The sequence below is a fragment of the Triticum aestivum genome, chromosome 6B (genome assembly GCF_018294505.1).
Source record: "Triticum aestivum cultivar Chinese Spring chromosome 6B, IWGSC CS RefSeq v2.1, whole genome shotgun sequence".
NCBI classification, from domain to species: Eukaryota; Viridiplantae; Streptophyta; class Magnoliopsida; order Poales; family Poaceae; genus Triticum; species Triticum aestivum.
In genome coordinates this window covers 47,134,411-47,147,711 of record NC_057810.1, presented here as the reverse complement: position 1 = coordinate 47,147,711, position 13,301 = coordinate 47,134,411, and the positions used below count along the sequence as shown (strand labels likewise).

General features: G+C 46.3%; 2 protein-coding genes across 8 annotated transcripts; one reads left to right on the top strand and one right to left on the bottom strand.

The window, feature by feature from the left end:
- Positions 1-4,751: 4,751 nt before the first annotated feature.
- LOC123135659 (putative pentatricopeptide repeat-containing protein At1g53330) lies at positions 4,752-8,343 on the top strand. Of its 7 annotated transcripts, none has more exons than XM_044554838.1 (5): positions 4,752-6,319; positions 6,443-6,518; positions 7,809-7,851; positions 7,919-8,111; positions 8,283-8,319. In XM_044554838.1, exon 1 carries the CDS (start codon positions 4,807-4,809, stop codon positions 6,187-6,189), a length of 1,383 nt encoding a protein of 460 aa, XP_044410773.1. In that variant the 5' UTR covers positions 4,752-4,806; the 3' UTR covers positions 6,190-6,319; positions 6,443-6,518; positions 7,809-7,851; positions 7,919-8,111; positions 8,283-8,319. The 7 variants fall into 7 exon arrangements, with proteins under 7 accessions (XP_044410773.1, XP_044410769.1, XP_044410768.1 ...); XM_044554834.1 differs by having other exon boundaries at positions 6,443-7,209; XM_044554833.1 differs by having other exon boundaries at positions 6,443-7,851; positions 8,297-8,343.
- LOC123135658 (glucan endo-1,3-beta-glucosidase 1) lies at positions 8,095-11,971 on the bottom strand. The gene is made up of 5 exons (XM_044554831.1): positions 11,727-11,971; positions 10,585-10,707; positions 8,895-9,803; positions 8,767-8,794; positions 8,095-8,687 (listed from the first exon to the last, which is right to left on the bottom strand). The coding sequence occupies exons 2-5, from the start codon at positions 10,649-10,651 to the stop codon at positions 8,288-8,290; spliced, it is 1,404 nt and encodes a 467-aa protein (XP_044410766.1). The 5' UTR covers positions 10,652-10,707; positions 11,727-11,971; the 3' UTR covers positions 8,095-8,287.
- Between the last annotated feature and the right edge of the window lie 1,330 nt (positions 11,972-13,301).

Genomic DNA, 13,301 nt, shown 5'->3' with positions numbered 1-13,301 from the left:
GATGAACTCTAATCAAAAAACGTTCAACATAAAAGTTGTTCATCTCGTCGAAACGGTCAAGATTGCTTTTGGGCTCGTTTCCATCCGAGGTCGTTTACCACCTCAAAAGTTATCCGCAAGGTGAAGCCAGTTTAAACCGAACAGTTTTGGAAAGTTCGGACAAAACCAATCCGAATTTGACTAGGGTTTTGGACGTGAATCCAAGCCTTTTCCTTGCACGGAAAGTCCAGCCGCCTCTTATATACCTGAGGGGTGATGGCCGATTGAACAACACACAATCGATCAATCATCTACCACTTTTTATCTTTTATCTTTTCTCCTTAACCCTAGTTCTTCTTCTTCCTCGTTCTTCGTCTGTTCTTCTTGTTGCGGGGCGGCGAACCTCGAGGCCCTAGGGGCGATCAGGTCGACCTAGGGCAGCCCATAGCCGCCGCGCGCCCTGACGGGGTCCCTCCCGGGCGTGTGTGGTTTCGGGTCTTCAAAAGCACCCGCCGGATTGCCTGCGTACCACGCTTCCGAACGGGTCTCCTTCGACGTGAGCTGCGGTGTATCACCCTCGGCGTTGGAGGTACACGGTGACGTGTTCGTGTGTGAACAGTGTGTTATTCTGGAGCAGGTTGATCATGCTGCCCTGTTTGAACTGATATTATTCAGTTTCATCAACTCTGAATATGGTGTATGGTGTAGTCACATCCATGCCAACTATTGCCATAGTTGCAGACTTTGACACTTTTGGTGTTGCACCTGTATGTAACCCTGAAAAAATATTCCAAGAATCTTCTTTGATATTATTTCTGATATTTTCATAATACATATATTCTCAGGCGCTTTCCGTGGGAAGTCATAGCAATGGAAGCGGAGTTGTAGCTCTTCTGAAAATTGCAAGGATCTTTTCACACATCTATTCAAGCCCTAAGACCAGAAGCAAGTTTAATCTTCTCTCTGGATTAACATCTGGCTGACCCTACAATTAAAATGGAACTAGCAAGGTTATCAATTTTTATTACAGTGGCTTGAAGTTTTGACCAACATGTGTGTGATATTATTGACTATGCAATTTACTTGAATATCATTGGTTCCTGGAGCAATGATCTCTGGATGCATGTATCAAAGCCTCCAGAGAAGCCTTACATCAAGCAAATCTTTGAGGTACAGTAGCCATTTCAATTTTTTTGGTTCATAACTTTGATTACTTGCAATTATAAGTCTTCTATAACTTGAAGTGTGTTTCCTTCAGGATTTTTCGGATGTCTCCAAGGAAATGGGCATTTCAGTCGCACAAGAAGATTAATGTGTCAAATTCTAGGGTATGTTCTTGCCTTTTGAAGGATTGTATACCATCATTAGGTTTGAATCCGATTAGGATTTCAGATAATCCGTCCTACATGGACCTACTATCAGTAGTAGCACAATGGCATTATCATATCATGTGCCGCCCAGCGTGACAAACTAGCGGAGCGGTTCCCAGACGAGCACGAAAAATAATAAACTTACACCAATCCTCGGTTTTCATGCTACAGAATTTGTGTGCTCATATAGTTGTATCTACGAAATCGCAGACTACATGCTGAACAAGCTTCAGATTGAGGAGAGCTTGGTCCCCAAGATGTGCCTAAATTTGTACAGGGAATAAGGAACTACAATGGCCGGTCTGAAGGTATATATGTCCCACAATGCTTAGATTAACAAGTTTCTGTTAGTTTCATAGTATTTCAATTACATGTTCTGTTTCTAACTTTTTTTCATAATCCTGTTGATGTGCCAGCTTATGGGCTACGATTTCGACTACGAGGAATTCCACGCCAGCATGCACGGTAAATTGCCATATGAGAAGTTGAAGCCGGACCCTGTCCTGAGGAACCTATTGCTTTCGATGCCTCAAGATCCCTCTGATGTTTCTTGCTACATCGCATCAGCGAGGGGTTTGTGACAGTTAAATGCTTCAGCAGTTACAGTTTGTCATTGCACTGTAGATATTCACCAACTCTGACGAGGCTCACGCGGCCGCCCTCCTCTTGGTTAACTCTGACATTCATTGTGCCATTTATATCAAAATATTGCATGAGTTTTTGTTGGTTGTTCAGGGACTAAGCTTATCTCGGTTACTGTGAATTTTAATTGTACTCTAGGTCAAGTGATTTTTTGATATGGTAACTAATTTCTAGTTCTTTTTGCCAAATTCTAATTTAAAAACAAAACAGTAAGAAATCATGCATGATGTTTCAAGTAAAATAAATAAATAAATGCAGCCTCGAGTGCTGATCTACTCCCTCCGTTCCAAATTACTCGTCGCAAAAATGGATGTATCTAGAACTAAAATACATCTAGATACATCCATTTCTGTGATGAGTAATTCAGAACGGAGGGAGTATGAAATAGATGCCACCAGGAAGGTGATGCCTTCAATTCATCATGTTCTTTGCCTGCCTAATTTTCCTCTCATCCTCTTTTGTTGTATTAAAAGTGTTTGGTTTTTTCTGGACAAAGGTTGTGCATCTTTGCAGGAGGATTATCAGGCCTGAGTGACATTTCTGGAAAAAAAAATCGTTCAAAGCTTGGTATTCATTGCTGTTATTGTTCCTAATTTGAAGGGGACTGAGATATCTACCTAGGAAATTCAAGTTGTGTTACCTTCAAATGATCGGACATCTGAAATAAATTAGATATTAGTAAGTCTATTACTAAGACAAAGACATTGTGTTGTTTTTCATAATTTTTCTGGATTGTCTTGGAGAAGCAGGTAGGCAGTACTGATGAAGCCCAGTCGTATGAGCCGAGGGCTCAGACCGTCTCGCCGCGCTGGATCTGATCTTACATGCAAAGCACTTGAGCAGAGGCTGATCATTTGATGTTGTGACAGTAATAAGAGTTGTCCGGATTTCTTCTTTCCTGTACTATAAATACAAGAGACATATGTGCTACACTACTTTTGGACAAACTGTAATGGGTGGTCCTCGTTACATGTACAACCAGTATAATGGATCTGAGCTCATAATTTCTCGGCTGCTTTTGTGTTTATATACATGCTTGCTTTTCAAACAAATATAATCCGCACACCGGTACAATCACTTTGATGGACATCAACTCGTATAATCTTAGTATTTCTGGGCTTATCCATCTGACTTGCTGATACATACAAATAACATCAGTATGAATGCTCATGTCCATGAGCAGATGTGCAAATGTCACAACGCGGACCAAATGAGCTAGCTCAATGGCATCAACAAGCCTTGCACTGCAGATAAACTTTGCTACAACATTTTTTCATTCGTTTGTTCTCTGTTCATACACTAGGCAGGCTGTACATACTCAAGTTGTCAATTGGACACCAGAAATATTGACTTCTTGCTCTTTCATCAGCCATTTTATTTGAGCATTCATAAATTTGGATCCTCAAGACGTGTAGTCAATAACAGTACTTTGCTATCACCATTAATATCATTAATATCCATAGAACACGCTCTTATCTTCCATATCACACAACAATTTATGTCCATGTAAATATCTTGCTTTCTTCTACCGGTATTTTCAGGTTAACTATACTGAAGAGAACCCGCTGGACTACATTGATCCAAACAATGATACACTCATGGTCAGACTTGCAGACGGCCATCTGCTCGCCGAATGTCGCATCATGCTATGAAATAACAAGAGGGTCACTATAACTACCAACTGGTCTGAGTTTCGTCGTCACCGCGCAAACATTCGTGAAGGAGACATCTGTGCATTTCGTTTCAAGATCACTTCAAAGCGCCGCCTGGTTCTCACCGTGCATCGCCTCTAGATGCACCATCGAAGACACTGCAGCCCCTGTGTCAATATAATTTAATATAATGTAGCACTAAGTACTCTTAATTATGCTCTATCCTGTGATAACCTATGGTTTGCTTTTGGACCTCTTGTCACATTCTTTTCAAGACGCTAAACCTATGTTGTTGCTTATGTTAAATGCACTATTCTCAGTCAGATATTTCATGTCTAGATCCATAATGGGCTTTCTCTGTATATATATTTCTATTTCTGCTGCTAAATTTTTTAATTAAAGCAATCATCCCAAACGCTAGTTAGAATAGAAATCGGTGTTAAAGGGGCGACTACAACTAGGCACCGCCCAGCTCCCCCTCAAGAGGCGGGCCACGGGCGCGCCCCAACACCTAGTAGATATATACAAGATGTGATAGACCTCTCTTGGTTGCCCATGAGATTAAAACACATATTTTTATACTGAACATTTATACCTGTTTAAATTTGTTTTTGTAATACTATAGTCGTAAAGAGTATAACTTTCATTACTTAGCTGGCATAGTTAATCACATAACAATTTATTCATTACATATCACCAAAAATACAAGAATAAGGTTCTACTGAATAAATAAGAGTATTTTATTTCAGTTGCCGTACGGTCGCATATAAGATGGACTAAGGAAGAAATTTGGGAACATTTGTTGTATTGTTGCAATATATATTACTCAAAATTTTGTGTTGCAAAATTTCTCCATGAATTAAGCTTTGAAAATTGCATAAGTTACACATTGTGTATACACATATACTTTATATATTCTATTTTTTTTATTAAATATCATGGTAGAGATCTCTAAGCTGTGCACTCTAATTAATGTCCTAATAATGGCTACTATTTATTATTAGGTAAGCATATTGGTGGAATCTTCTACACTATAAACCGAACCATTGACAAATGTGTTTTTCGCACATATGATTTGGTTATTTGATATAGTCATCTAGAACGTGCTTGATTTGATTTGGTGTGTATAAGGCCCTTCAAAATTCCTTACCAGTTCGGGAGAGATGCCGAACGCCGCCATGGCCGGAACCAAGTTCTCGTCGTACCACCTCGCCGCAGCGCTCCGCCGCGAGCGCGACCCCTCCGCCGCGCTGCGCCTCTTCCTCAACCCGCCGGCCACCCCTGTTTCCACCCCGTTCCGCTACTCCCTCCGCTGCTACGACCTCATCATCTCCAAGCTCGCCGCCGCGCGCCAGTTCCCGGCCATGGAGGCCCTCCTCTCCAGCCTCCGCGCCTCCTCCCTCCAGCCCCGCGAGCCCCTGCTCCGCTGCGTCATATCCGCCTACGGCCGCGCCCGCCTCCCCGCCGCCGCCCGCCGCGCCTTCGCCCACCCCGCCTTCCCCGGCCCCCGCACCACCCGCGCCCTCAACGCCCTCCTCCACGCCCTCGCCGTCTGCAGCACGCCCCTCGCCGAGCTCCTCTCCGTCTGCCGGGACGCCGCCATCCCTCCGGACGCGTGCACCTACAACATCCTCATGCGCGCGTCTGGTGGCTCCATCGACCACGTCCGCCTCCTGTTCGACGAAATGCTGCAGCGGCGGATCGCCCCCACCGTCGTCACGTTTGGCACCCTGGTCGCCGCGTTTTGCGATTGTGGCCGGCTCGAGGAGGCGTTCGACGTCAAGGACGCCATGGCTAAGCAGTACAATGTGAGGCCAAATGCTCATGTGTATGCCAGTTTGATGAAGGGGCTCTGTCAGAGGGGGGATGTGGACAAGGCGGTCAGGCTCAAGGAGGAGATGGTGGCGAGCGCAGATCTTGGACTGGATTCCGCCATTTACGCGACCTTGGTTAGGGCGTTGTTTAGGGGTGGCCGGAAAGGGGAAGTGGTTGGTTTGCTGGAAGAGATGAAGCGAAGGGACATTCAGGCTGATAGGGTGGCGCACAATGCAATGATCGCAGGTTTCTGCGAGGATGAGGGCGATCTAGATGCTGCATTCACGGTGCTGGATGACATGCAGAAAAGTGGGTGCAAGGCAGATGCAGTTAGTTATAACACATTGGTTGCTGGGCTGTGCAAGTTGGGGCGGTGGCGGGACGCAAATGAGTTGGTTGAGGACATGCCTAGAAGGGGCTGCCCTCCTGATGTGGTGACGTACAGAATGCTCTTTGATGGGATGTGTGTTGCCGGGGCGTTCCATGAAGCAGATCAGGTTTTGGATGAGATGACTTTTAAGGGTTTTGCGCCAAGCAAGGATGGCGTGACCAAGTTCATTCAGGGAATTGAGAGGGAAGGGGATGCAGTGTTGCTAGAGTCAGTGTTGTGCCGTCTGGCAAAGGTGAACGCTTTGGAGTCAACTGCATGGGAGAAAGCTGTCACCAGTGCGCTGAATGATCCTGCAGAGCTTATGATAGAGAAACATCTGGATAATTTAAGATTCAATTGACTGGATCTCTGGATACTTGATTAACATGGTTGTTGTTTTGAAAGTATGATTGTGCTGTTTTATCTACTAAGCTACCACTATGTTGTATTGCTAGCCAAGGCTACCTATCACGTTTTCCTACACAATTCAGGTTAGTTCTTACCTCGAAGTTCTGTTAATGTTATTGTTCACCATGAAGAACAGCTGGACAGGATCAAAGATAGATGGAATATTGAGATTGAGTTCATTAATAATAGATGTGCATTTGATGCAGGGTGGATGTAGTGCGCAGATGGGAGTATATTGGCAATACAAATGCTTCATACAAGGTTATAGAAACCCTAGAGAAGGTATATAGTTTCTTAGGATCCTCTGAATAATGGCATGCTTATGAAGATAATGTTGTTTTTGACATCTTGTTCTTTTATTGAATCACATGTGACATTGTGCTCTTCTAAATACCCTTTGACATTTCCACAGGATTTGTATACAGTTTCCCTACACTACAGGAACTCCATGTGAACAAATATGTATAGAAGCTAGCAGAAGACACAACAATAGTTTTCCCTAAAATAACACATTTTATGGCTACACATTAATTAGGGGGGTATTTACAAGAATTAGCAAATGCCAGAAAGAGTGAAGATATTGGAGAAAAGACTTTACAAGTGCAACAGTCGTATGGCTATCTTATCAATTTCTATGCCTTTCAAAACTGAAGTATTCAGTTGGAAACTGATGTAGTGAGTACATGTTTACCGCTTCCATCTCCTGTGCCTTATGCCACACAAAATCAGCTCTGTTAGCAGTAGTTCGCAGTCGGAGCCTGGACTTGACAGTCTCTCCCGTTTATCTTTGAAAACTCAGGTGTCATCATGAAGGTTGTTTTTTTAGGGATAGATTTCCTGAACGACAGAAAACCTCAAAGCTTCTGATATTTTTGTTGATATGGCTAGAAAGAAATAAATGAATCTTCAGGCAAGTGGAGCACTCCTTTCCCTGACTGCCGGCATCTAGGAAGAAGTTCCTGCTTGGAAGGAGGTTCGCCAGTTAATGCGTAGTTTAGAACTTTATTTTCCTGCCTTTAGTCCATCAACAACCTCCATTCGTTGAACGAAAATCTAGCACTTGTTCACATAAAAAAGGAACTATTTGTTTGGCATAGAACCAAACCAAGTTTTGTTTCACTCCAGTTTAAACCATTTTTCTTAGTCATCCTGGTGTTCGGCATACAAATTCTTGTGATTATCAGATATGCAAACTTTTCATAGTTGATTTCCAGCTTCCAATTTTCATTCTCTTTTAGTCATACAATCTACATGTAAAATAAAATCAGTACTGCATTAAGGTATGTATCATTGGTAAATGATAAATTAATATGCTGCACCATTAGCATGTAATTGGATCATTAGTCTTTGGTGCAAAGTATGCCATGACGTCTAGGGCCATTTTGTTTGGACTCAAATGAATGCCATGAGCTTACGATGCTTTTAATTGTCACTTTCATTAACTCCTTAGTTGATTCTTTCACTTGTTTAGTATTTCGTATTAATGGAAATACGAGGTTGGCAAGCAATACTGTAGACATGCTTGTAATTTTTTTCTTTGTGTGTTGGTTCTAAGAATATGTCCTATTCCAGCCTATCGGAAACTTGCTCGGAGCTATCATCCTGATGTAAACTAGTAAGTTTGGTAATCATTAGCTTGTTGCTTTCCAGCTCCTTATAACACTTTTGTTTCAACAATGCAGTTGCTACCGACCATCTAAAGGACGCTGGAGATACGGTTTGAACTCTGAAAGTTGACTTCATCCGGGAAGAGAAATGGGCGGTCGGTTCAGAAGTTGCATGTCTAAAGTCATCGTGCTGAAGCTCCTTCTATTTTTTTTTCACAAGTGAACTGAAACTATTCCCAATCCAAAACACGTCAGGCTAACTACCCAGGTACGTACCCAGGTTATTCTCAAGTGCAATGCCAAATACTCTGCAAATCATATATATACATACGGTTCCTAAACATTGAATCTGACATCTACAAGACCAAGAACATAAGATGCAATAGTAATAGCTAACGACAGTGTTAGCTCTGTATACCTAATCCAAATTCACATTCAGAGAATTTACATCAGATCTGGTGAGGCACAAAGGACGGCAAGAACAATGGCGGACAGAAGAGTGGAGGCAGCCAAAGAGGCGACGTGGCGACACCCGATGCCGTAAGGCTCGAGGGTGCCGCTCGGCCCGAAGCTCCCGCTCCCGCTTAAGCTCCCGGGCGGGCCGAACGTCGATGGCGGGCTGCCGAACACAGACGGGGGACCGAAGCTAGACGGTGGTCCGAAGCCACCTGGGGGAGCGTCAAAGCTCGTCGGAGGGGCCGTGTCGGCTGCCGGGGGCCCGAAATCGGATGGAGGGCTCGAGCCGACCGGAGGAGTGAGATCGTCTGACGGAGGGGCGCCGAGGCTCGTCGGAGCGCTCGCGCTAGGCACGCTCGAGTTGGAGGTGGAGTCTCCTGCCATGGTGCTGCAAGCATGAAATTGGTACCCTGTCAGATTTGTGAAATGACCTCTGAGCGCGAGAAATCTTGAGAAATGGTGCTCACCTTCCTGCGAAGACGCACGATCCTGAGCCTGCAACGAGCAATTAACATGAAATAATCAGAGGCGATCCATGGTGGTAAATGACAAGAAGGTTGTGCATCGAAACTGTTCTTGTTGGTGCTCTGCTTACTGGGATCAGTGGCGGTGGTGGTGGCGGTGCCGTTGAAGGAGCAGGTGGCGCCGGTGCTGGCGCTCTTCTGGTAGTAGTCATTGTAGGCGTAGGAGGCCAGCGCCGCCACGTTGTTCTGCTTGTAGCACGCCCCTCCGGGCTGCACCGCCGAGCAGTCGGCCTGTCCCTGCCCGCACGCCCAGCTCAGCCCCGCCTGCAGCGCTGTCGGGTCCGCATTCTGGAGCGCCACGCAGAACGTCCCCGTCGCCAGCGACCGCCTCCCACCTCCACCGGCGGTCATGGGACGACGGCCATACAAGTAGCTGTGGTACACCAGCGCGCCACCGAGCTCCTCTGACTGAGCGGTGATCACCGGGATGCCCGAGAAGCCCAGCGCCAGCATTGCGGCATACACGTCGCTGACCCTGGCGTCATCTACAGCGGCCTCGGACACGCGAGCCTTGAGGAGGAACAAGGGCGAGCCGGTCTCCCCCAGGAACCGCAGGACGCGCCCCGGGATGCCGGCGGACCACGACGGGGCGAGCGGCACCGCGGACAGCGTGGTGGACACCTTGACGCGGCCGTTGAGTCCTGCGGCGACAAGCGCGGCGTGGATGTTCCGCATGGCGGGGACCAGCGAGTAGGCGGTGTCCCCAGGGGAGACAGACGACAGGGCGTCGTCTCCCGCCAGGACGTGCGTGATCATGGTTGCCGGGGGGAACGGCGCCACGTTGGTGGCGACCCAGAGCCGGGCCTCTTCCCGGAACTCGGCGATGTGCTGCAGATGTGAGTTGGGGATGGTGACCATGACCTCTTCGCCGGTGTTGGCGAGGGACCGCAGCAGCCGGTGGTCTGCTCCGTCGCACACGCGCGCTTGCCTGGTCTGCTTAGAATTCGAAGGGAGGATCGTGTTCTCCCCCAGAGAAGTGCCTGCCGATCATGCATGACGGTAAATTTGAGTCAGTGCTTGCCAGTGTGTAGCAGCGATTGTGTAAAGAATTTTCTTGTTTGACCACATCATCATCACTTTGGTTGCGAGATTTTATGGGTTTCACCTCTAGCCTACCCCAACTTGCTTGGGACTAAAGGCTTTTTTGTTGTTGTTGACCACATCATCATCACTGAAGCTTCTTTTTACTAGCTGCAGCATTACAGCCAGACCTGGGCATGGCTAGCTTCAGGGTTCAGAGTCTGTTATGTCCTTGAGTGGCGAATTTTATATTTGGATAATCGAAGGTATGGAAAGGAACGAGCGATAAGGCGGCCTTTACATGTGTCAAACTAAGAGAAACGTTGATCAAGAATGTTAGGTAGGCGTATGATTCATTCAGCTTCTTAAACACGAGGCCAGAGCAGAACCGATGAATTTGGACGCGTGTTGCCTCTGCTTTTGCCTATGACTCGACTAAAAAAGTCCCTTTTGTACTGCCGCACACTTGCTATCTTTCTTCCTTTCTGCGATGCTCTATGTACGGGAATGTATGTAGTATGTCGAGTTAAGTAACGAATCTAGCTTGGGGGGCAGAAAGGGAAGCGAGAATGGAACCAGTGTCACATCGGATGCTCGCTATTGGGCTGCTACAAAACCCCTATAGTTGAGAAAAAGAAACAGAGATGAAACGTGGGGTAACCCAGATCACTCGGACTAGCTGAACTCTTCACTATTCTAAAACCGGAGCACAGGCCTAATCACAGTCACTGACATACATACCTGATGCGTTGGAGAGAAGAAGCAGGACGAGAATGAGAACGCATCCCTGCCATCTCTCGCGCAACATTCTCTTCTTTTCTCCTGCGAGCGACCGACGATGCAGACACTGCAGCTCCTTGAACCCTGAAGGCAGCACATGTCAGAATATATCCCACATGCATACAAACTATCAAAATTTTCCAATTTTGTCGACATAGGTATACTGGAAGTAAAGCCGGCAAATTTGGGATCGGTTGGAATAGTCCAGCTGAAACATTATATGAGCTTCATGCATGCATGGTGCTTCCAGAATCCAGATGGCCGGTCACCAATAACACTGTACTAGGAGACGCCACCGGGAACGAAGAAGAAAATAGTTAATCGAGTAGAACCTGGACCAGAATATGCTCCCACAACATTTGGTCACTACTCTTGTGACAGCAACTGATCAACAACCGATTCAACCAAGGCAAGTGTACGTCAACATCTGATAGGGCCACGATTAGCTTGCATAGTCCAAGGAGGTTCATTTTGGTGGGTAAACGGAGACACCTAACACTATCCTAACAAGTGAGTAAACTTGATGAGTTGGGTGTAACTTGTTTAGCAACAGCGACTGGAATGGATTATGCTCCTAACTTGGAACAGATGAACAGTACTGCTCCTAACTAACGAGGTATCCTCCAGTTTTGCATGAACACTGGTCTTCCTAGCTGAGGTATGATAGCTCCATGAGAGAAGAAATGCCACCGTTAAGCCTTGGCTACCCTGCTGCTTCATTACAATTACATATGCATGCTTGGGTGGGTGTTCATATAGTACAAAACAAAGCAGCAATTGGGCATTCTAATCTTTGTATATATCTGCATGGCATGCATGTGGAATTAAGCGGTTGAATGGAAGCAACAAAGTGAGCATACATGCCGATCGATGAGGTAATTTTTGCTGGTTGAACTTGTGACAAGACCAAACTAACTAAAAGAGGAGGAAGAGGAATCAGTCGTAGCTCAAACCACCGGAACCAACACAAGGATGGATGGATGTATTCAAAACAAAAGGGCAAAGGCACAACTTCATTTATCCATACAGGGCAAGGTATAAAAAGAGCAAGCTCAGTCGAAGAAGTGACGACGATGGCCATACATACATACATACATACATACCTCAGCTGGCCGGCCGGCCCGAACAAGCTAGAGTTTGCTTGCTTGCTTGCTTCTCCTGGACGAAACTAAAGCTATCTATTGTGTCGACACGAGAGCTTGACGCCTATATGTGATGTCGTGCATGAATCGTCCGATGGCATCGTGTGCATAGCAGCGCTGCTTTTTATATGCGCTCTAGGTACGGTAGGTGATCACACTCGCGCGTATGCATGTGCGCTAGAAGCAGACACACACACCTGATTGTGAGTGGCGGCTCAACGGCGCGGCCGCATGCGAGAGAAAGTGCTAGTAGCTTGCCGACTTGTGTGTGGCTGCCTTTTCTTTTCGCTGCACTGCAAAGGACGAAAGATTGACACTGCTGTTCCATGCACGTTTCTATTTTACATGCCTTGTACTCCTATATTTCAGTAAGTTTGACCGAGAGTCTGCTTCAGCTCGCAGTGCTGACGTGAGGAAAGCGCAAGCACTCGCCACACCGTACTGAATGGAACCACTGCATGCCTTATAATTTTAACCACAGCTCAAGTTAACTGAATCCACACAGCGTAGTATCACTAGTAATCCAGCCGTGTGAGCACGCCGCACACGATCGGGTCCCGCCTAACGACCATGCATGGCGGGTGAGAAATCCAAGCCGAGTTTACGTGGACGTGTGTGGTGCATGTTGGGTGCAACTCCAAACCCGATCAACTCCTCGACGTACAGTGGGAGAGGCTACCGCGCCGGTGCGAACCCAGACAGATGGATGGGTTTGTCAAACCGGCCGTGCCGAATCAAGAGCAGGTGCGTGTGGGTGAGCCATCCACACATCGCATCTCTCCCTTTTATCTCTCTCCGAATCATCCCTATCATATCCCTCCTTTATCTGACGCCGATTCTTTAGCAAAGCATGGCCTGTGTCGTTGATTAATCAGTTTTGCTATAACTCATCTAGATGAGATCTAATTTGGTCTCATTCACCTTTTATAGCCATTGGATGTGATGCTATAAGATGTGTGTGTGCTGAAGTGGGTTGTATCTGTTCTTGTTTCCAAAGTGAATGAGACCAAATTATATCTCATCTAGATGAGTTCTAGGTACTCCCTTGATTAATTATCATATCATGGCTGCCTAGCTAGCTCCTGCATGCCAATCCCAGCTTACTTACTTTCGCCGTCTGGTGACGCTAACTCGTGGATATCCTCACACCGCCGCAGCTTTTCGGTGTCATCGGCGCTAAGGTTTTCCGTCTGGTTGCACCAAGAAAAGGGGAGGGCTAAAAGCATGCAGGAAATTCCTTATTTCTGCCTTTAGGATATGGATGCATGTCTCGCGCCGTCGACGGGGATCAAGTGCTTCGTGCGTCCTCACTTTGGATAGGTGACGCGACGGGAGTCACACATGCATGCATGCATGACTCACTGACTGTTTCCTCCCATCGGATTGTGCCGTTATATATCCGGATGCTACTGGCAAGGTTTACCGGCCAATCACCGTCGGGTTCCACTTGATAAGGACTAGCACTACTAAAGTTAATACAACAACGGCTGCCTGGGGTATATGTTATGGGTGTGGCTAGCATGAAAGAATTTTGCA

Bases quoted from the DNA above. Each gene is read 5' to 3' on its own strand.
- LOC123135659 (XM_044554833.1), top strand. From the start codon at position 4,807: ATGCCGAACGCCGCCATGGCCGGAACCAAGTTCTCGTCGTACCACCTC.
- LOC123135658 (XM_044554831.1), bottom strand. From the start codon at position 10,651: ATGTTGCGCGAGAGATGGCAGGGATGCGTTCTCATTCTCGTCCTGCTT. The intron at 9,804-10,584 runs GTATGTATGTCA...CATGATCGGCAG, and splicing joins TCTTCTCTCCAACGCATCAG to GCACTTCTCTGGGGGAGAAC. The intron at 8,688-8,766 runs GTGAGCACCATT...TCATGCTTGCAG, and splicing joins TCGTGCGTCTTCGCAGGAAG to CACCATGGCAGGAGACTCCA.